Raw genomic sequence first — 20,840 nt, 5'->3', positions numbered from 1 at the left:
TAGGAACAGCACTCCTCGTTCTCGGTTGCTTTTGCCAGTGATGCACAGTGGTGCTGTGGGTGACTTCAGACCTTGCTGTGCTGGAGGAGTAGGTGTTTTGAGCAAAGGAATGTTATAAACTTGAAATCTAATCCATTAAAGGCAAATATTAGAAGTAGCTGCAGGTCCTTCTCCCAACATGTCACTGCCCCTCGGTTCTATGCTTTGAAACAGTATTTGTCTATTTTCCACTGTCCTGCTGATTTGCAAAACACAACAGAAATAGAGCCTGTAAGGCAAACCTATGGTTCAAATGCAGAAAGAGAACCCATTAGAGAAACAGCTGAGCAAGCATTGATGTTTTGAATCCTTCATTAGCTATGTGTTAAATATTACGTTCAACCAAAATATTTTGGGGAAACCAAAATATTTTTATACAAAAATTTACAGATTTTATAAAAAAAATACAGATTTTAAAATGCGATGTAGGTAAATTAACAGTATCTCTATATTTAGAAACTGCTCCGTGTTTTGCTAACAGCAGTTGTGACAGAAATGCAAAACGCTCAGTCTCTTACAAACACCTTCATGCAAAATCAAACTGCGTCCTGCACTGTGTTCCTCTTTGGACAAAAAGCCACATTCTAGTTTAAACACCCTCCTGTTTTGGGTTTGTATTCTAAAGGATCCTCCATGGCTGCCATCTTATTTAATGAAAAGGCATTTTCACGAAATGCTGAGTGTTGTGTAGCTTTGCTTTTCTGGCAGTTTAGGGCAGCCCTGCCCTGTTTGGACTAGTATCATATTCTCAACAGGCATGGTGGGATAGTTGCTGGGTGCAGCGGGTCCCTTTGGCCTGTGACCGCAAGGTGAGTTACAGGCTCTTGATTAAAGTTCCCTGCTGTGTCTCAGCTGGTGGACTGCACTGCCCACTCCTGAAACACGTAGTTCTTAAAAAGCACCTGAACTTCCTTTATCCACTGTTCTGCCACTGACAGCAGCAGCATCCCTCCTGGTCTTTGGTAATGTCTTTATAGTTGCAAAGCTGGATTAAAATGTGTGAGTCCAGTCTGGCACCTTCCTCTGAAAACATCATCTCAAAAAAAAAAAAAAAAAAAAGTCAGTGTTCACTCTTGAATGCATTTAGAGTTGGATCCCCAAAGAATTAATGTCTACTCGAAATAAGTCATCACTCCATCATGTATCAGGCTGCAAATTCATGATAACCTCCAGTTGACAGATGTCTGCGCTGCCATTCGAAAGGGTCTTCCCAGCCCCAGTCATGTGTTGCCTCCGCTTCCCTTCTGCTGGCACTTGCCCTTGGGTGACTTTATGCTCAGTCACACTGGAAAGTTGGGCAGGGTGATTTTGGTTTTGGTTTGTTGGCTGGGGTTTTTTTTTGATTAGTTGCCTAAGTGCCTGTAGAAAAGCAACAAGCAGCTGGAGGAGAGGGACAAAAGTAGGTCTTCATGACAGAGTGGATTAGCTTGGGTTAAATGTCTTGTGAAACTACACACTGGGAAGAGTATCTCTGCTCTCTTATGCTCTGGATGTGGTGTGTCAGGTCGAGCGTGAAAATCTGTCCTGTAAACTGGGTGTGTGGATCCTGTGCCAAGTCACGTTGATTTGAATGCGGTTCTTTGTTGGGACAAGGGCTGCTGACAGGGGGGAACTGCTTGCGGGAGCACAGCCAAAGGCATGTGCATAACTTTAGGTACCCAGTAGTCTCATTAAAGTCAATGGGACCACTTCGGGGGCTTAAAGTTAAGTATGTGCATAAGACTTAGCAGGATCAGAGCCTAACGCTATAAACTCTTCAGGATCTGTTTTTAATGCGTATTCCACAAAGCCCTTATCACGCTCCCAGGTGCTGTAAAATGATAAGCAATAAGAATTCTCTCTGTGGGATCAAAACCGACTTTCCGTTTTTGGCTGTTTTGGTGAGCGTACACCATGCTGATGGTGGCAGCGGTGCTTGGGGACCTGGGAGGTGGCTTCCCTCCCGGAGGTGCCTGCGGGCCTCAGCACACCTGAGTCCGGCAAACACGGAGCCCGCGGCCCCCTTCTCCTCAACCTTGCCACAAGGGAGATGCCAAACCTAACTCAGCACACCCGAGTTCGGCAAACAGGGAGCCTGTGGCCCCCTTCTCCTCAACTTTACCACAAGGGAGATGCCAAACCTAACAGGCAACGCGCCGTGAGGAGAAGGCAGGCTAGCCTGGCAGAAGAGGCGCTTGGCTGCAGAATTAGGAGGCAAGCCTGGATGCCGCCAGCACGAAGCGGCTAAGCGGAGCCCTGCAAACGGCACAGGCTCAGAGTTTGCCCTCAGTCCTGTGGCGCGGTCTGGTCCGGCTGCGAGGGGACCCGGGGCTTTGCCTTTTTTTGCCAGGCTTTTTACCCGCTTTCTCCCCACCCTGGTGGGTCTGTCACCGCACACGCACAGCCGCGGCCCCCCCCTCCGGCCCCTTTTCCCGGCCGCCGCACAGCCGCGAAGGGAACCGCCCGGCTCCCTCCGGCTGAAGAAGCTTCGCCGCTCGCTGCCGCCCGCCGCCCCGGCGTTGGCCTCCGGCGACTCCCCTCAGCGGGCGCGGGGCCGCCTCAGGCGGCGGGGCCGGCTCGGCGCGGCGGCCCGCCCCCGCCTCCCGCGGACTTCCAGGCCGTGGCAGGGCGCTGTGGCCGCCGGCAGCGGCTCCCAACCCGCCCCCCCACCCTCCCCCTTGCCCTCCGTGCGGCTCCGGCTCGCACACCCCCCCCAGCCCGCACACCGCCTCCCGCTGCCGGCTCTCCCCGCTCGGTCGCGGCTGGCCGGGCGATTCGGCCGCTGCCGGGCTTTGTTCGGCTCCTCGGGCCGCTTCAGCGGGGCAGGGATCGGGCAGGCTCCCCGCTGACCCCCCTACCCCGGCCGAGCCGATGTCCGCCGCTCCCGTCCGATCCCCGACGCTGCGGCCCCACAGGATGAAGAAAGACGAGTCGTTCCTGGGCAAGCTAGGCGGGACCCTGGCGAGGAAGAAGAAAGCCAAGGAGGGTGAGTTCGCCCGCGCGGAGGGGAGGAAGGAAAGTCCGCCCGACCGGCGCGACTCGGCAGCGGCTTGTCCCGTCCCGTCCCGTCCCGTCCGTCGGCGGGAAGCCTGCGGGGCAGAACCCCGCTTTGTTCCGCCAGCCCCCGCGGAGGGGGCACGGCCGCGGCTGCCGGCAGGCTCCTCCGCCCGGCAGCGCCCGGCGCTTCCCGCCACACGCCCCTGTGGGGCGGCCGTTGGTCGGACGCGCCTCAGGGCCGGCCGCGGGCTCGGCCGCTCACGCCACCCCGCTGCCCGGCTCCCCTTTTCGTACGGGAGCCCCAGAACCCGCTTATCTGCTGTGCAGTAAACTTCTGGTGAGCGGGGAGGCTGCGGGCGTCGTTTTCTTTTTCTGGTCGGAGTTGAGGGAGCCACGAGGCAACCGCTCAATCCACCCGCCTTTCGTTCCAGGCCCGCTTCATCCGTAGGCTTTATGTTGGCGCAGACGCTTTTCCCAGGGTGTTTTTCGTGACCAGATACGTTCAGCAAAAACATCTAGCCCTCGAGCGCCCGGATTTTGCACGGATGCGCTCACAGGGTACACCGAGCGTGTTCATTGGGGTCATGGCCGCCGGCCGGGCAGGGGGGCTTTAGCCTTCCCCTTCGGTGCGGGGAGCCTGGAGAAGCTCCGTCAGCCCAAACCCCGTGGACCAGCACCCGTGTCAGGGTGGCTCAGCCTCCCAGCACCCATGTCAGGGTGGCTCAGCACCCCCTCACGGCACGGCCTTCGCACGTGGGCACACACACGAGGCCGCCTCGCAGCAGGCTGCTTGCACCGGTGGCTGCGCGGAGATGGCACCGCTCGCTCTCGAGCAACGCGACTGGTTTTTTTGTTGTTGTTGTAGAGAGGGAGGCGGCGTCTCACTGCTAGACTTTGATAAAGATGGTCCAGCCCTGTGTGTGTGCAAAGTGTTCCTTTCTCTGGAGCGTTGTCTCCTCTCAGGATGGTGTACTCAATCCTCTGCTTCCCCCACTGACCAAATACTGGCTTCTGCGGAGAAACTCCCTCCGCATTATGCCCAGACTGCAGCCGTCTCCTAGCAAGAAATCTAGGTGTTCTTGCCTTACAGTTTAATGCAGTTTTCACTTTCTGGCTGGTTAAAACTGGCCTTGGTTTTGTTCTAGAGTCTGATGGGTGTAGGGTAGGGACGTAATTTGAGTTTCAGCCCCCTTTCAGCTGGCTGTTGAGTGAGCACATGCTTCACACGTATTGAGTCTATTGATTGCCAGCAACATGTAGAAGGCAGCTTTCTAATATTTAACAATAAAATATTTGGCCTCAAAACCTGGCTCAGGGAAATTGCTTCCCTTTCCTTCTGTTGGCCCTTGGTGTGGCTTACTGGTATTTCCTTTATTATCTATTCAAGTTTCTTCAACATGGTTCTGCTGAGGAGCAGCAGAAACAGTCATGCCTTCCTGGTGATCTTATTTGCTTCTGAAGGAAGATGGTGCAGAAAACTCATCTCCAGCGGGGGATGCCGACCACACGCTCCGAAAGAATGTGTTTTGTTGAAAGGTGGCTTCTAAGCTTAAACAGGTTGGCAGCGTCCCTTCTTAAACGAGAAATTTCAGCATCACTAGGTGATGTTTTTGAGGCGACCACTTTCAGCAGGGGCCACCCGCTCGTTTTGCTGAGTTTGCCTGTTATTTTGCCTACTCTTGTGGCTGCAGGTCGTCTTGGCAATGGAAGGGCCCATTTCGGTTACTGCTTAGTGGGGAACTGCTGCTGTGGTAGTGTAAAGCATGACGATCACGCTTCTGTCAGTGCGATGGGGAGGAAACTGAAACATGTGATGCAGCTTTTAGTTTGAGTATTCCTTCCAGTCTGAAAATATGAAGGGAGGAAGGACTGTCTGCGAGCCCGTGGAGCCACCCGTTGGGTGTGACGCGCTGTGGTGCTACCAGCGGCTGAGGCCCTTCGTTGAAAGGGGAAACGGCTTATTACCCTTTTACGTTTTGTACTTTCTTTGCGGGGTAGCGCTCAAATGCCGGCTGTCCAGACCGTGGCTGTGAAACTGGAGGGGGCCAAGGGCCAAGCAGTGATGAGGTGGTGGGATGGGGTCTGCGCCAGGGGGGAGAGAGGCTGGTCTGTGGCTTGCAGTAGGACCTGGGTGGCCGCAGAAGCAAATTTCAGGGCTAGAAGCTAAATCTTGGTGGGTGTGAAGCAGAAGTAAATTGGAAGCTCACCTGAGTGGCGTTCCTTGAATGAGTTGATAGACCATATAGGAGCCATGTGGTCAACTTTTCCTGTGAGTTTGGGAACTGCTCTGCCCTTGAGGGATTTCTTCCCTCCCTCCCTTTGGTTTCTGCTGGTTTTCTCTGAGGGGACCAGCAGAGGTCAGAGTGATCTTCCCAGAGTAAATGTTACCCTCTCCACAACTACTCTCCACAATAGCAAATGGAAACCAAAAATCATTCTTGCCTTCTCTGCCTCTAACAGCATGAAAAACAAGCGAGCCAGAGGTCTCTTTATACATACTTCTTGCTTTCACTGCCTGTCTTTTGAACCGTAGTGTAAATACGGGCCTGCTATCACCATGTCAACTGTATTCATATAACGACCTTTAACCTGGTCTGTGCAAGACCTGTAATGCAGTTATATTAACCCTTTTCATCTTTGTGCATCACTTCTGAGCCACACAGCTCAAAGATCCTTATAATGGTACTGAAAAAGTTTTCATTTGTTACTTACGTGATTTTCTATTTTTAATCATGGGTGGCAGCTATGTCATAAATAACCATAATGTGTGGCTACCAACCCATAAGCAACTAAATTTAAATATTTTTTTGGCTAACTACTTTATAACAGGCTGCAGTCTATTTTTAGAGAATCTATATTGGGAGAGGAGGGTTCATTAGGCTTATCAAGTCGGCCACTGTAAGCTCATACCCTTGCTTTGTGACGGGAGGATAAATAAGGTTCCTAGGTATGCTGCGATAGTCACTGTGGCAGTATTCGAAGTATTTACTGTAGCATGTAAACAACTTTGCTGCTGCTTTGGCTTTAGCAGTATGGCGTGACATAGTGCTTTTTAAGTGGGTGCCGGCAGGTGAGGTAGGGTTGAGACCTCAGGTCAAATTTGTCAACGTTTTAAGTCAAATTCTATAGGTTGCTTAACTGTTTGAGGAACCCTTTGAATTTCTACCTCAAACCTCTGCTTTACACTATTACACCTTATATTTATGTTTCTGAATTTTTATGGCTGAACTGACTTATTAGGTAGCCCTGACAAAAGAAGCAGCAGCCACTGTTGCTTGTGGGGAAGCTGTTTTTACCCTGGTTTCCTATGGAAGTACAGGGTGGGTGATCTGACTGTCTGTTTGGCTCCTCCCTTCCTCTTCCTTCCCAGGAATATTTTTAACCCATAGTTTGGCTAAAAATGCCCCTGAGAGAAAACTACCCATCTTAAGGGTTATTAAATGACTGTGGATTGTGTCAAAATGGGTCACCAGTGAGTATAGAAAGACCTTAGTGGAGTCCCAGAGCAGGAAAACCTGCAGATGAGATCAACCCTTACACGCTACTAGAGAGCCCACGTGGCAGGGACACGGCTGGAGAAAGGACCCATCTGTGGGGAGAGCACTGCGTGGAGATGTGCGTTCTTAATCTTTGAATCAGTCATGACACACATCCTTAGAAAAGCAGGATGTGTTAGTTCCAGCGCTCGTGCGACCGCTTGGTTTTTACTTCCCCCACTCCCCAACTAGGCTATGTGGAGATCTGTAAAAATCTGTTTGCCTCATGTTACTGTGACACGGCTCTGTCTTGGTGTATGTTGGGCTTTCAAGATGTGCCACATCTGTGATATGATTAATAAACTTACCACAACTGTTCACGAGCTCCAAAATCAGCTTTAAATACCTTACAAAACTATTGGGGTGCTGGCAGGGCCCATAGCAGGATACAGTTTGTAAGCTAGATGATCCCTTAGCTTCTTTTCAGACCCTGTAAAAGATAGTGTTTTAGATAGTGCTGTGTTTCTTCTCCATCTCTAAATGAAACTTAAAAACCCCTCCCCTTTCCTGTTGGTCAGAGTGATGTCTTTGTACTGAAATACAGGAGGGGGTTTGCTCCAAGCCTCACTCCAAGCCTACTTGCAAAGCTTTGTTTTCTTTTCCTCATAACACACTGTATGAAAGATCTGGGCAGCAGGTGTTTGGCTAAATAAACCTTCTATTATCGTATCTGTGTATGTGTGTGTGTGTGTATATATAGCCTATATGGAGGAGTCAGTGAGAGAAATACAACAGACTTAATTGCTTAGTGTTGTTTCCCACTGACACGACTGAGGGTGGGCATAGGGGTGAGGAAAGTGCTCCAGAAAAGAGCGATTCATTGTGCCTGATGAAAACAATAGGAGAGGGGGAAAGAAGGGGAGAGGTGACAGTGCTGCAGAGGGCAGAATTATTGCAACAGCAGCTGAATAATACGAAGGTTTTATGCATATCAAGGGAGGTTTAAGTATTGTTCTCGTGGTCTGTGGCTCAGTGTGACAGTGAGATGGTGTGGCTGTGAAAAGTGTACTGTTGCATTTGCCTGCAGGCACACCAGTTTGGTAAATAGCTTGGTAGGTGCATATTTCACTAGGTGACAAGGTTTTTCTCCCAGAGAAAGGTGGCAGTTGTTGCCTCTATTTTGCAGGGAGAAAAGATGGAGGGTGAGGAAGTGAAGATTTGTTCAAGGTCATCTGGCAAGCCAGTGACAAAGCCAGGGAAAGAAACTGTATCTCTGGAGTTGTCTCTCCTGCCCTGATCTTTAGGCAAAGGTGCTGCATAATCTGTCCATTTCCCACAGCTCCACCCATGCTAAAACCCATCTCCAAATTGTTCAGATGGGGACTGCTCGTACTGCTCGATCCACTTTGGCTTTCTGGAGAGAAGAACATGGGGAAATAAGCCCAACAGCAGAATTAAATTGGAGGAAACAGTTTCTTTGTCATTCCTTTGAAACTGATGGGGCTGCTTGTGGGGGTAATTGCTCTCTGGAGAGAAAAGAGGTTCAAAACCAGATCTACTTGGTTGCCTTTGTATTGATGAGCACATCTCAGGCCTGTAAGGCATCCCCTTGAACCCAAGAGGATAGGAGAATTGGACTTGCTTAGAAAATGGATCTCATCTTTCATTTGAATAAGGTATACTGAAAATAGTTAAAATCTCTTTTTAATGCTGTCTGTTATGCGGTCTCCAGAGGTGTATCTGTGTAGACAAACTGCAAAAAATTGAACTTCTCTGCCTCTGTGTGCTGCACGTTTGCTTTAGTCACTGCCTAGTGGCTGCCTGGGATTTCTAACATGCATTTAGCTTTAAAATGATGTTGAAAGATGCCTGTTCAATAGATCCTAAAAAGACGAAAAGCTGTAAGGCATCCTTAACTCAATCTTCATTCACCTTGCAGGTGTCACTCGTGTTGGTGGTATTATTCATGCCCAGGTTTTGTCCCAGTCACAACCATTCCTGACTATTGCAGATTGCTTTTCATGCTGGCTGTGCCCATGCATCCTACTTCATGAACTGGTGCTGGTGGAGTAATTGCTCTAACCTCTCTGATGTGGAAGAACTGGGACATTGGCATCACCTGGTGCCTAGAAAGCTCAGGATGGAGGTGTGCTGCTGGTGTGGTGACTGCACTCTAGCTTTTGTCCTGAGGCATGTCTGCATTTCTGACTGGTGGTGAAGTGCCAGGCAACTTGCAGGATGCTGGCTAGTCTTGTGGTATTTCTCACCCAACAAGAAACTTCATGACCAAATCTGCCTCTCACAGATCCTTGAAGTGCAATCTGAGATCAATTTCAACCGGTTGCTTCTTACTGTCTCCTGAGCTGATACTCAATGTGTTTTTAAGGCTCTTCCTTTCAATAGATTGGTGTTGGAGCTCACCCCCATCTTAACTTACTTTCCATGCTCATAGTATGTATGTGGCAGTGAATTCTTAGCCAGATGGAGAGACAAACACAAAGTATGTAGGGTCTAATTCTGTGGTCCTGGTTCACACAAGTATATTTCCTGCAGTCTGAGAGGATACTTGGCTGGGGAAGCGTGTCCGTGCATTGTAATGGGCTACTGCTGCTGAAATACGCAAACAGAAGATGAGATGGGTGCTGGTTAAGCAGAATTACTTGCTTTTTAAGAGAGTAATTTGCATATAATTATATTGAAGCTACATACTGTTCCAGGTATGTGTGTATATCCATAGAAAGATTGTGCAGACATATGCAAATTCAGGTTCAATTTATTATCCTTTCTACTACTAATTTAAACAGAGACCTAAATTTCCAGTTGGAACCTGTGTAGTCTAATTGCTGAGTTTCTCCTGTAGGGCTCAAGCATACCTCTGACCAGGTCTGGTTTCAGTCTTGCTAGAGCAGTGCCAGTTTAGGTTCTGACACTGTGTTCTATTCTGGCAAAGCTGTGCTGTGGATGTAGTTTGTGTCAACGTCTCAACCAAAATGAACTTTACATGCACAGGAATCATCCTTTTAATAGTGTCATAAAACCTGTGCTTTTCTCCTGTAATTGCAGCTAGGCTAGGATGGTTCTTCCAATGCAGCTTTAGGCACAGTCTCTTGGTGAGACAATAGAGTTTTGAATTACAGCTGAAAGTTTTCTTCCAGATGGGATGCAGCAAGATATGCGAAATAGCTCTGTAGCTCTTTAGCAGTGGATTGAAGAAAGTGACTTGCTTTTATTTGAGAAAAACAGCCATTTTAAGGTTTTATTTTCAGAGTCGCTATCATTAAAATAAGATCCATTATAAGAACACTGTTATGTTTCATTGTAAAACCTTAGCAAGGTGGTTATCAACACTTGCGATTATCCAGAACTAGATTTGGAATTTCTTAAAAATACTAATGCAAGGATTTGGAAAGGGACCCCTTTTCTCCTTAGAGTCTACCCTTACTTAAAAGCAATTGTTCAATGATACCTATTTTCATTTCTTCTAAAGGATTTATTAATACTAACATCTTGGGAGAGACTTCTAGAAGCTGGCGTCGGGCTGTTTCTGTTCTGAGGAGCGTGTGGGTGAGCCCTGTGAGACTTTGATGTGTGGAGGGCTGCACATGGATCTGATATGGATGGGGGGAGCTTGGCCAAGTCACGACTTCATGCAGGGTCTGTGCAGATGCTCTCTGCTGGACGGTGTGAAGGGGGGATTCTTCGTCCCACTGGTGGATCTGTGCAGGGACATCAGGCTGTGTTCTGCAATGCATTATCATAAATGCATTAATCATATTGACTTCAGTGCTTGTGTTTTTAAGAGTTGTGATATTTAGATCCCTTTATTAATCTAAATGCATCCTACTGATTTGCACGTCGGCAATACAGGAGTCCAGAAGATTTAGTATAGTTACGCATAACAGTGCTAAATGTCTTTTTATGTACTTCAGGAACTGTTACAGGCCGGCTGATCCTAAAACAGATGAAGCTGGTGGAGTTTTCCAATGCACTGCTTTGAGCTTTGGATCATACTTTGATGTTAGGAGATTGGGGAGATTAACTGGCAAGCTCTTTCCATTGTGAAAGCATGTCAGAACAACTTGTTGCTAAGGGATCCAGGGATATGTGGTCTGTGGCAAGGCCAGTGCAAGGGAGAGTCTGCTAGTTGCAGGAATTGGTGTTTCAGCAGCTACAGCTTTGCTGTTCAACTGGGAAGGAAATTTAGTGTGTGTACCTTGTGCATACAAGTGTCATGGACAGAGCTGAGGAGATTAAAGTTTGTGGCTGTGGAAGTGCCAGTTCAAAGCTGCTCATAAGGGATTTGGATGCCAAATTGCTGTTAGTTTTCAAAGGGAATCAAAGAATCATTTAGGTTGGAAAAGACCTTCAAGATCATCGAGTCCAACCATCAACCATGCCCACTAAACCATGTCCTGAAGTACCCCGTCCACTCGCTTTTTGAATACCTCCAGGGATGGTGACTCAACCACTTCCCTGGGCAGCCTATTCCAATGTCTGACAACCCTCTCAGTTAAAAAATTTTTCCTAATATCTAGCCTAAATCTTCCTTGCCTCAACTTGAGGCCATTTCCTCTCGTCCTAGAGTTGAGTGCACAAATCTCTTGGGCACCACTAGAAATCTTGGCCTGCAAATACGCACCTCGGAGGTTGTCTGTGTCAGGGTGTCTTGTGTCAAGACATGATGTCTTGATGGGGACATACAACCGTACAGAGACACTGATATGTATCATAAGGAGGAGGACTCATAAGGAGGAGGACTTTTCTGCCTCACCTATAACATCATCTGTTTGTGATCCTTGTCACCCTTGCTCCTGCTGGTAATGCAGGAGGCTCTGTGTGTGCCTTCTTTACCCTGGAGTCTTGTTGCCTTTTCAGTGTTTTCAGTCTGTCCATGTTCTTATGCAGGTGGGGCAAGGTCTTCACTGCAGCAGCAGGCTAAGGGCTAGCCCTCAAGCTCCTCACAGTTGTTTCAGGAGACCTGGATGCTAGCGAGAAAGAAGGAAGGGAAGCCTTGTTTCCCAAAGGCTTCTCCTTGTGCTGACCTCTGCTCGCTATAGGAATCATGACTTCAGCAAACCCCCAGGTTCTTTGAACTAACGTGATCTGGGTATTTTGTTGCAGAAGCCGCCTACTTGAAAGTCATCCAGATGGCTCCAAAGATCTGACCTGTGCCAGTGTCTGGACATGACTGATGGCATGGGCTCTGTTCTGGTCAGCTGTCATGATGTCCACATGCTTTACTCTGCACAGCCCTCTAATTGAGCTCTTCTGCATGGTGACTTTGGTCGTTGCTTATCCCCTCCCTTGTACGTCCTCTGCCTGCTTGGTGAGATGTGTTATATATGTGCATTGTCACTGATGAAGCTTAGTTTTTTTCCTCAGGGCACAGCAGAATCAACCGATGCAGTTGTCAGAGTTGTCTACTCTAACTTGCAAAGTATACACGTCTGTGGCAGGTTTTCCCCAGGGTCTACATGGCATATATGGACTGGCCCTTGCTTTACATGCCGTCCCGGGGGCTGCGGTGTACCTGCCTCTGGTCATTGTCGTAGACTGCATTGGTACCTCTCACCCTGGGCTGAGGGGTGGGCGGTTTGGGAAGTGTGGCATGTGTTGTGGTGAGGAGGAGGGAAGTGGAAGGGAAGAAGGGGCAGGGTGAGCAGTGGGAGAGCCCTGCTTTTCAGGGGGCTTTTCCAGGCTGCCCTCAGGAGGAGTGCTGGATCCTGGGACCTCTGCTGCAGGACAGGCTGCTCGGTGGTGGTGCGTGCCATCCCCACCATCGCAGGAGGGCCTGGGCGGGGGTCTACACCAGCAGTTCTTGCGTGGGTGACAGTGACCCCTGTTTATCTTTGCGGGTGGGCTGAGCATGGAGCGGAAGTGGGAACAGGAACCTCTGTGTTGCACAGCTAATAGGTCAGTGGCCAAGAGATCTCTCCAGGGTGAAGCATATTCTGCTCAGGTATAGACTTCCTAATTTGTACTCTTCTGTTGGCCAAGTAGAAAGCTGTAACCCAAAATTCGTGCCTTCTGTTGTGTATGTCTAGTTTAGTTGGAAAAGTATTATGACTAACATATGTGGTTTCAGGGTTTTGTAATTTGAATCCAGTTAAGTCTTGCTCTGAAAACCAGATGTGGAGAGAACATGCACACCTGGCAGCGTGTACTGGCCGAGAGCAGTGGCTCCTTACTCTTTGGGCCCTTAAATCACTGTCACTTCCTCGTGGAGGAACATATATCCGCACAACGAAGCTTCTAATTATAAATCCTGTACACATGATTTGTATCCATGCACCCGCTGCAGACCCCTCTCCAGAGCCCTTAGGCTGAAGAGGGGAGGCCACGGGATGGGATTCTGCTTTTAGCCTTGCTAGTGGTGAGCAACAGGATCTTTGGGAATTCAGTTTTGCCTCTCAGTGACTGTTTCTCCAAGTTAAAAAAGGCTTCTTTATAATCCCTGAGACCTGCCTGGCGATCATATACTCTTACAAAATCTCTTTTCAATGTATGCTGCATTTTGGTTATAAAACAAGCAAGCTGTTCTGGCTCTTGGAATTCCAGTTCCTTCTTTAGTACTTCTTTCATTAAGTGGTTGTACCATAGTGAAATCCACTGAAAAAAGAAATAGGATTTTCCATTATAGCTGCCATATGGCCTTATTGCTAATTTTTAATTAGCTGAGATGGTTGCATACACAACCTATTCGGAGTAAGGAAGGAGACTGTGAGAGCTGGATGAGGAGGAGAGCTATTCTGATGTCTCTATAGAGGCACGGTGTCTTTTTTACTGCCTTTAAATAGAAAAACGTGTAATCCTCAGAAAGTGTCTTTCACTAGGTCTGTTTGGCAGATGTATGCATGTGTGTTATTAAACAGATGCAGACACTTCTGTCATTTTAAAATAGAATAGTGTTGTTTGCTCTCTGGCTTGTCTAGTCCAGCAGATGGATTTTGAGGCTTTGCAAAATGGACAGGATTTTCTTCAGAAATGGTAGAATAGGAGAAAGTACCAGGCCATCCAGGCTTGCATTTTCTGCTTAATATTCCTTCTCAAGAACAGGTTTATAAAATTGTCCCTCAGGATTGCTGTTTGCCTTCTTCCCTGTGTGTGGCTCCCAGTATTGTTACAGTGAATTGGTTCCATTGGAAAATTAGGCAGGCTGCAAGAATGGTAACACTATACATATATCCTCGATCTGTACTGAATTTGGTCTGGCAGGGATCTTGACTCTCTAATTAGGTAATTAAATAAGCATGTATAATGGAGCCCTAGCATTGGGAAACTGGATTTGAACTGGGTGCAGGATGTCATGCTCCAAGTGGTCCTGCTGTGCCAGGAGCAAACCAGATCTGTTGCCTGTATAGCAGATCTGATGCTGTTTGCCATGCAAACTGATAGGGGTTTTTTTTGCATGTGGAAGGGGAGAAGCAGTCATGACTGGCCTCGTCTAATGTGGCAGTAGTCCAGCTCCAAGGTGGACCTTGGCAGGTCCTTCCAATCAAAATTTCTGTGATTCTGTGGAGCTGTTTTTTTTGCGGGTCCCTCATCAGGGAGAGAGACAGTTGGTAATGGGAAGGGAAGAGGCACTGGCCTTAGTATCCACCCTCTGCTGTATGGTTGAAGGAGAAAGGTATATATTTGTTTCCATGATGTGTCCGGGATAACTGTGTGCTTGTGAGCTTTTCCTCTGACTGCTCACACAGATTCAGACTAATAGTTTCCCGCTTGACCACTTATGATGTGCTTAATTAGACCGGTGTCTTGAAAATGCTCACTGTTACTACAGCACTGCAGCTGTAGCTGCATTAACACAGTGAGGGGCCATAGTTTAAATCATTATGTTGGATCCTCAGTATCATTTAGCTTCGTATCATTTAGCTTAAAAAACTAAACTGTGGTGGCTGTTGCTCTGCTGACACCAGTAGTAAGAGCAATGAGAAGGCTAGGGAGCTATGCTTGACCAAGCCATGACTCTGACATTTAAGGTGTTTGTTTTATACTCTTTGCAACTGTATATTTCTGATCCCTTAATTCCTGTCATTTACATGTTAACAAACAGATCACAGGTACCAACATTTTCCAAGCTAGTTCAGCACCTGGTAAAAAGCCTTTCTTTGTCAGTTCTTTAACCAACCGGGAACACATATGTATTTTCTTTTCTGTGGACAAACTGGTAAAACAAATTGTAATTTTTAGTGAGTGACTTTTCTTCCCATGAATAGCATTACGTGCAGATGCCATACCACCCAGAATCTTGGTAGAAGGCATCCTCACTGAGTTCCTTCATTTGCTAAACAAATGTGCTGTTGATCTAGTGGTTCCTAAGAGGTTTCTCCAAGAATGCAAACACAATTACTTTGAAACTGTCTGAGCTGGGGAATTCCGCTTTTGTACTGAATGCACAGGAGATGGGCACTGTTGTTCCAGGAAGGCTGAGTTAATTTGGTGTGTCGCAGCACAGCTGGCCATATGATTCTGTGGAGCCGTATTGGGAGTGTGAAAGATTTCATATCTATTACATTGGAAGAGTGAAAATAGAGTAACTGATCCCCGTGCAAGAAGAGGCGGGAAAAGATCCTCGTGGCTGCCTGTGGCACTGCCCCTGTTGTGTGATCTGTTTGTCTCGTGTTCCGTCCTGGGATGTGTCCTGTTTAACATCTTCACCACCGACCTGGAGGAGGTGATGGAGCGCACGCTCGTGCAGTTTGCAGATGACACCAGAGTGGGCGACCAGCAGATACACTCGAGGGCAGGGCTGCCGCTCAGGGAGACGTAGACAGGCGGGAGAAACGGGCCGACAGAAACCTTCTGACATCCAACAAGAACAAGTGAAAAGTCCTGGACTCGGGAAAGAAGAGCCCCCTGCGATGATACAGGCTGGAGACTGCCTGCCTGGGGGCAGCTCTGCTGGAAAGGCCCTGGGGGCCGTGGTGGGCAGCGAGCTGACCACGGGCCAGCAGCATGCCACTGCTGTGAAGAAAACCAACAATATCCTGGGGTGTATTAACAGGAGCACAGCCAGTGCGTGGAGCAAAGTGATTATCCCCCTCTACTTAGCACTCCTTAGATCCCAGCTGATAGACTGTGTCCGGTTTGGGGCTCCTCAATATGGGAAAGACCTGGCTAAAGTGGAGCCCCTTCAGCAGTGGGCCACCTCTCTCTGTGAGGAGAGCTGAGGGAGCTGGGCTTGTTCAGCCTATGGAAGAGACTGCTTCAGGGAGATCTTTAATAAGCAGTCTGCTGATAGCTGTGAGGAGATTATTGAGAGGACGGAGCCAGGTTCTTCACCGTTGTGCATAGCAGAGGAGAGACACAACAGGTATAAACTGAAATGAATGAGGTTCAGTCTGGACAAAGGGAGAAACCTTTTCATGCTGGGCGCTGTGAAGCGGTGGGACAGGATGCCTACAGAGTTTGTGCAGCTTCCATTCTTGGAGGTTTTAAGATGTGACACGATAAAGCCTGAGCAACGTGGCCTGATCTCAGAGCTGACCCTGCTTTGAGGAGGAGGTTCAGCTAGAGACCTCCTTGGGTCCTTTCCACCCTGAATTATCCAATCATACTATGCAGCTCCCTGGCAGCTTAGACCCTTCAAAGGCTGGAGTAAGGACATTTCTTAAATGGCATGAAGTCTGTGGATTGATGATTTATGAGCATGTGAATACAAGGGTGTGCAGTGGAACTGTGCTTCTCATTGGGGTCCTTTTACTGGTTTTGCACTGAGGTACTAGTAAAAGTAATTTTTTTTTTTCCCCCTGTCTTTTTTGCCTGTCTAACCTTTTAGTGAGGAGGAAAGCATGGTTTCCACTGGGCTGCTGCTCTGGCTGCTTCTTTAGCGAGGGTGAGTCGGAGAGGCTGTGTAGTTAGAAAGCTATTTTGGGACTGACCAGTAGCTGAGCTTGAAAGTCTTTAAGACGTCTAGCCCCATTGAAACGCCATCTTGTCTAGCTCATAGGACCTGGTATTAACAGCACAAAGGCTTTAAAAGAGACCACAGAAAGCTAGAACTGCAAATCCTGTGAAAGTTGGTGTGCTGACTAAGTAAACAAATAACAACAGCTGCAAGTCTTTTTGATACTTGGTGAAATGTGACATTTTCTTGTGCTTTGGACTCTGATTCTTGGGCTGGCTGTTGTTTCATGATTGCATTTTGCTATCCCTTGAGGGCTGTGTTTGGGAGACTGGACTGGAATGGCAGTTGGAGGCCTGGGCTCCACTCTTTCTACCTGGTCTTCAGCAGCTCCGTTAGGACATGGTGTTGTCTATTTCTTACTTAAACGTGGCAGCGTTAAACACCTGCATGCTTTTATGGCAGCCTTTGTCTTCACTGGACCCTCCCTTTGTGGATGGGCTTTTATCTGACCGTGGGCTCTGAGTTCCAGACTTCCTTTTACTGTGAGGTCTGTAGTGCTTATCACTGAAGTGCTTGTCTTGGCAGGCTCCTCTGGTGCTCAAAGCAACAAGTAAAATAATTTTCCACATATGACTTGTCTGGAAACCATTGAGAAAACTTATTTGTATTTTGCAGCGTCTGCTTGTATAGTGAGATATTTCAGTTCATTTTCAGTACACTCCTTTACTGCCCTGGATGCAGGTAGGACACAGGAAAGGTAGAGCTGGGCATGAGCAACCTCAGTATATGGGACTCTGAAAACTGTGTTGACTGTTTAGGTTAAAGCTTCTAGTCTGGAGCACTGCCTGTCCCTCCACTGGTCCTGTGCACTGTTGAACTGAAAACTAGTATTTACTAGCAACCCACAACATGTGTGTTGCAAATAAAGTTGCTATATATGAGTGTTTTTCAGGGTTTTCCTTGTCTTTCTGGGTGACGTTTGGGCAACTCCAGCAATTAGGCATGTACACTTTTTGTGGTTTGCAGGATCATTTATCTCAGCTTATTCTTCCTGTAGAATCATGTTGCACAAGCAAAAAAGTTTCTGTTTTTGAATTGCAAGTCATAGCTGTAGCCTCCTTTCCATTTGCATGAAGTCTGTTCGTTGAGCTCTGTACTACCAGCTGGAGAAGACGGTGCCCTTCTGTTACTTCTTGTGCTCACCTGCCATCACCGCCTTCAGAAGTGAGTCTGTTACTCTGTACTTCTATTGACATGTTCAGAAGAACAAGCAACATCAAATGTTTTCATATTTGCACAGTAGACTGCTTTTGGTGATGGTGCTTAACCTTCTCATGCCTTTGGAAAGGGGGCAAAGGGTATGGGGAAAGCAGTAAGCTGAAGCAGGTAAAACTGCTTGGGCAGTTAACTAAGGGGATTTCATTTGGGTACTTACAAATGAAGTGTCAAACCATGAGAAGGAGGTGGAGGGAAGTTGGTGTAGGGATGGAAACCAGCTCAGTTGTAAAATGTGTTATCACGAGCCACAGTAGTGACTTTTATGATGCTGAGTGTTCTGCTTGATAAAGTTTTCGCAGTTAGATTTGTATGTGGGATCAGAGATACAGCTTGTAGGAGGCAATAAACTGGAGTGCTGTTTTCTCCCAGATTTCTTCATGATGCGGAAGACAAGAATTGAGTGAAGGGACTAGGCACCTCTATTCCAGAGAAATGCTATTAGCTCTGCTTCTGACAGCTTCTGCGAGCCTTTCCCTTGATGATTTGCTTTGTCTGGACCCATCAAACATGGATACTTTAAGTAGTGACTTGATTCTGGTTTCTGGAGTTGCTTTTGGTTAAAGGAGTCTTGTTGGTACTTGGCACCTTGCAGAAATCAGCCTACTTTGTTGGGGATCTCAGACTGAGTTCCTAGACTGTGAACATGCTGTTCCCTACCTGCTTGTGCCCATCAGCTTTCGTTGTAGGAGTACACAGAAACCTTGGAGAATACTATGCACTATATAGTAGAATACAGTATTTCATGGAGAATTGGTGGCAGTAATTTAAAGTGCCTTGCAGGTTTTCTACTGGGGGCAGATACAGGCCAGAAGTCTCCTTCAATCCTTTCCTTTTCCTACCAGAGTTTTTCTTTCCCTCTGTTCTCATCAGGCAGATTTGACTCCACATCCTTCTTTCAGGTGGAAGTTGTCCTGGTGCTCATGCGGTATGCTTGGGAGAACATAATCCTTCACCATTGCTTCGTGGGAAGAAACGACCTTTTGTATGTTGTGATGGAATTGTAACTGGGGAGGCTGAGAAAGTGTGTTTTCTCCATTTTCAGGTAGAACTTGTGTGCAGAGCGAGGAGTGTAGCTTTCCCTAGTTGCTTTTAGGGTCCTCTCAAGCTGCAGTTACTGCCTGTGATGTTTGAGGCAGCAGACTGGCTTTTCCCTGTCAAAAAACTCTGGGATTGAAGCAATCTGTTTTCAAGTTCAGGACAAAGCAAGTGCCAAAGGTGTGCCCAGTTCATGTCCTGGAGTGTAGAAGCTGCATAGCTTTGGGGTGTATTATGTTAGTGCTTAGGAGAGCTGGGTAAGTGGTAGATACTTTAGAGAGTATTTTATTTTTGCCTTACAAATAAATACACGCTTGGCTTGGGACCCTCTCTTTACCTGAAACATTTTCCCATTTATTAATAAGGCTGTGCAAAAACTAGTGCAAGAGGCAGGAAATGGGGGAGAAAAATCTCACATCCATGAAATGAATGGATAAGTTGTGGGGTCCTGGTCCCAGCCTGGTGCTGGTTCCAGACCTCAGAGCTCACACAGGGTCTAAGCAACACTGAGCTGTAACAGCCAGCCTGCATCCTGAGAATACTGCAGCACATGACAAGTGACAAATGCAGCTTGTTGACCTCTCCTTGCTCATTTGCACGAAGGGGAGTGTTCTGTTTTGGGCAGGGAGGACAAAATGTCAGAACCATTTGCTGGGAGCTGCTAAAACATATACTTACACCTCTCAGGCATGAGGAAAGGTGATTAAAAAATGTGCGATTTTCAAAACTGTGGGATTGCCTTTGTAAGGTCAATGCAGGGAGACTGAAGCAGAGCTGACTAGGCCAGTAGGTTGGTATGTCCGCTCAGTATCCTATTGGGTGGCTTTTTTTATACTTGAAAACCTCCCCTTTGTAGGTGTAACTTTATAAACACCACTCTTGTTCACACTCTTATTTCTGCTGGTTGGAGTTTTTTTGTTTGGTTTTTTTTTGGCCAGCATTAATGTTTGCGTGTCTACACAGTGCAAATTGACTTTATATTTTTTTCCTTTCTTATCTGATTAGTTTTCAGGCACAGTGTCCTCACTCTGTGCCATAATGTGGCTTCTGCAATCACTCGTGCCAGCAAAAGGGAAGGGGTGAGTGGCAGCTAGGGATGGAGGCAAAGTCTGGAGTGCCCCTTTGCTGACAGCATGAGTGCTTGCCTGATGAAAACAGCTACATAACTATGGCTTAAGACAATAATGAAAGAAATGAGAAACAGGGACTTAGAGCAAAATGATGAATCCCAAGTTTGACTTTTTGTTTTAGTTCCATAGCTCTCTGTATGCTTCCATCAGAGTCTGCTTCTCGCTTTTCTGCTTTGCAGAACCTATTTTGAAGGATTACTAGTTAAGTATTTACCAAGTGGGTGTTAGACCTGTTGCATGAGCTGAGCAGAAGGAGACTAAAACAACTGGGGAGCTAAATGGAGATGAAATCTGGTCTGGTCCTTTTGGTAGCTTGAATGGGATTAGTGTGACTGCTGGAAAGAAGACCTGAATGTTAAAGACGATGGCTCTGTGCTGGTACTGTGGGCTCACCGTGGCTTTTGTCACTTTATGCCCAGGCAGCTGCAGGTCAGCTCTGGCTTTGTCAGTTGCTATCAGAGCCAGGTTAATGCCGGAGGGGGGATCTATCTGTTCAGTTATTCCAGCAGTGTGACAGCAGGGGTAGTCAGTCCTGCTTTCCTGGCTGTGGTGTTGTCCGTGGCTGACAGACTCAGGTAAGGCTGCCCAGCGTGGCAGTGGGTGAGGACAGAATCCTCCTTTCTCCTCGCAACACCAGCGCGGCACTCGCAGGGCCCTGCGGGGAGCTGGCGCAGAAAACTGGTTCAGCACACAGCAGCTTGCTTTTTGCAGGATTCGGCTTCCTTGCTTTCTTGCTGAATTAAAGTGGGCCACGTAACTGGCTAAAGATCTGTCTGCTTAGTAATTACAGAGTCTCATTTTGTTTGATTTGGTGTTCAGTTGCCAGCGCTGGCGATGCTGAAAGCCGCTTGCAGCCACTGCAGTCGTTTAGTGCTCCTCTCTCCTGAGCTGCTGCATCTCTGCCTGTTTTTGTTCTGCCTCGGTGCACCCTTCATCTCTTCAGGAGGGCTGGTACATGTGCACAGCTTGGCCAGGAGAGCTGTAACCACTAAGTATTGGCTATCTCAACACAGGTGTCACCCACCAAAAAATGCAGATTCTTTTTTCACCCCACAA

The 20,840-nt window shown here is 47.6% G+C and overlaps 1 protein-coding gene across 2 annotated transcripts in view; it reads left to right on the top strand.

Moving 5' to 3' along the window:
* Nucleotides 1-2,713: 2,713 nt before the first annotated feature.
* Nucleotides 2,714-20,840, top strand: part of PARVB (parvin beta) — a 68,589-nt gene continuing 50,462 nt past the window's right edge. Inside the window, exon 1 of one of the 2 annotated variants that reach the window (XM_075051835.1) lies at nt 2,714-3,004. In XM_075051835.1, the coding sequence (XP_074907936.1) occupies nt 2,890-3,004 (115 nt within the window). In that variant the 5' untranslated portion in view covers nt 2,714-2,889. Of the gene's footprint in view, nt 3,005-17,458; nt 17,566-20,840 lie in introns of those variants that run through there. The other variant, XM_075051837.1, reaches the window with a different exon arrangement.

The sequence above is a fragment of the Buteo buteo genome, chromosome 19 (assembly GCF_964188355.1).
Source record: "Buteo buteo chromosome 19, bButBut1.hap1.1, whole genome shotgun sequence".
NCBI lineage: Eukaryota > Metazoa > Chordata > Aves > Accipitriformes > Accipitridae > Buteo > Buteo buteo.
This window is presented reverse-complemented; position numbering and strand designations above follow the sequence as displayed.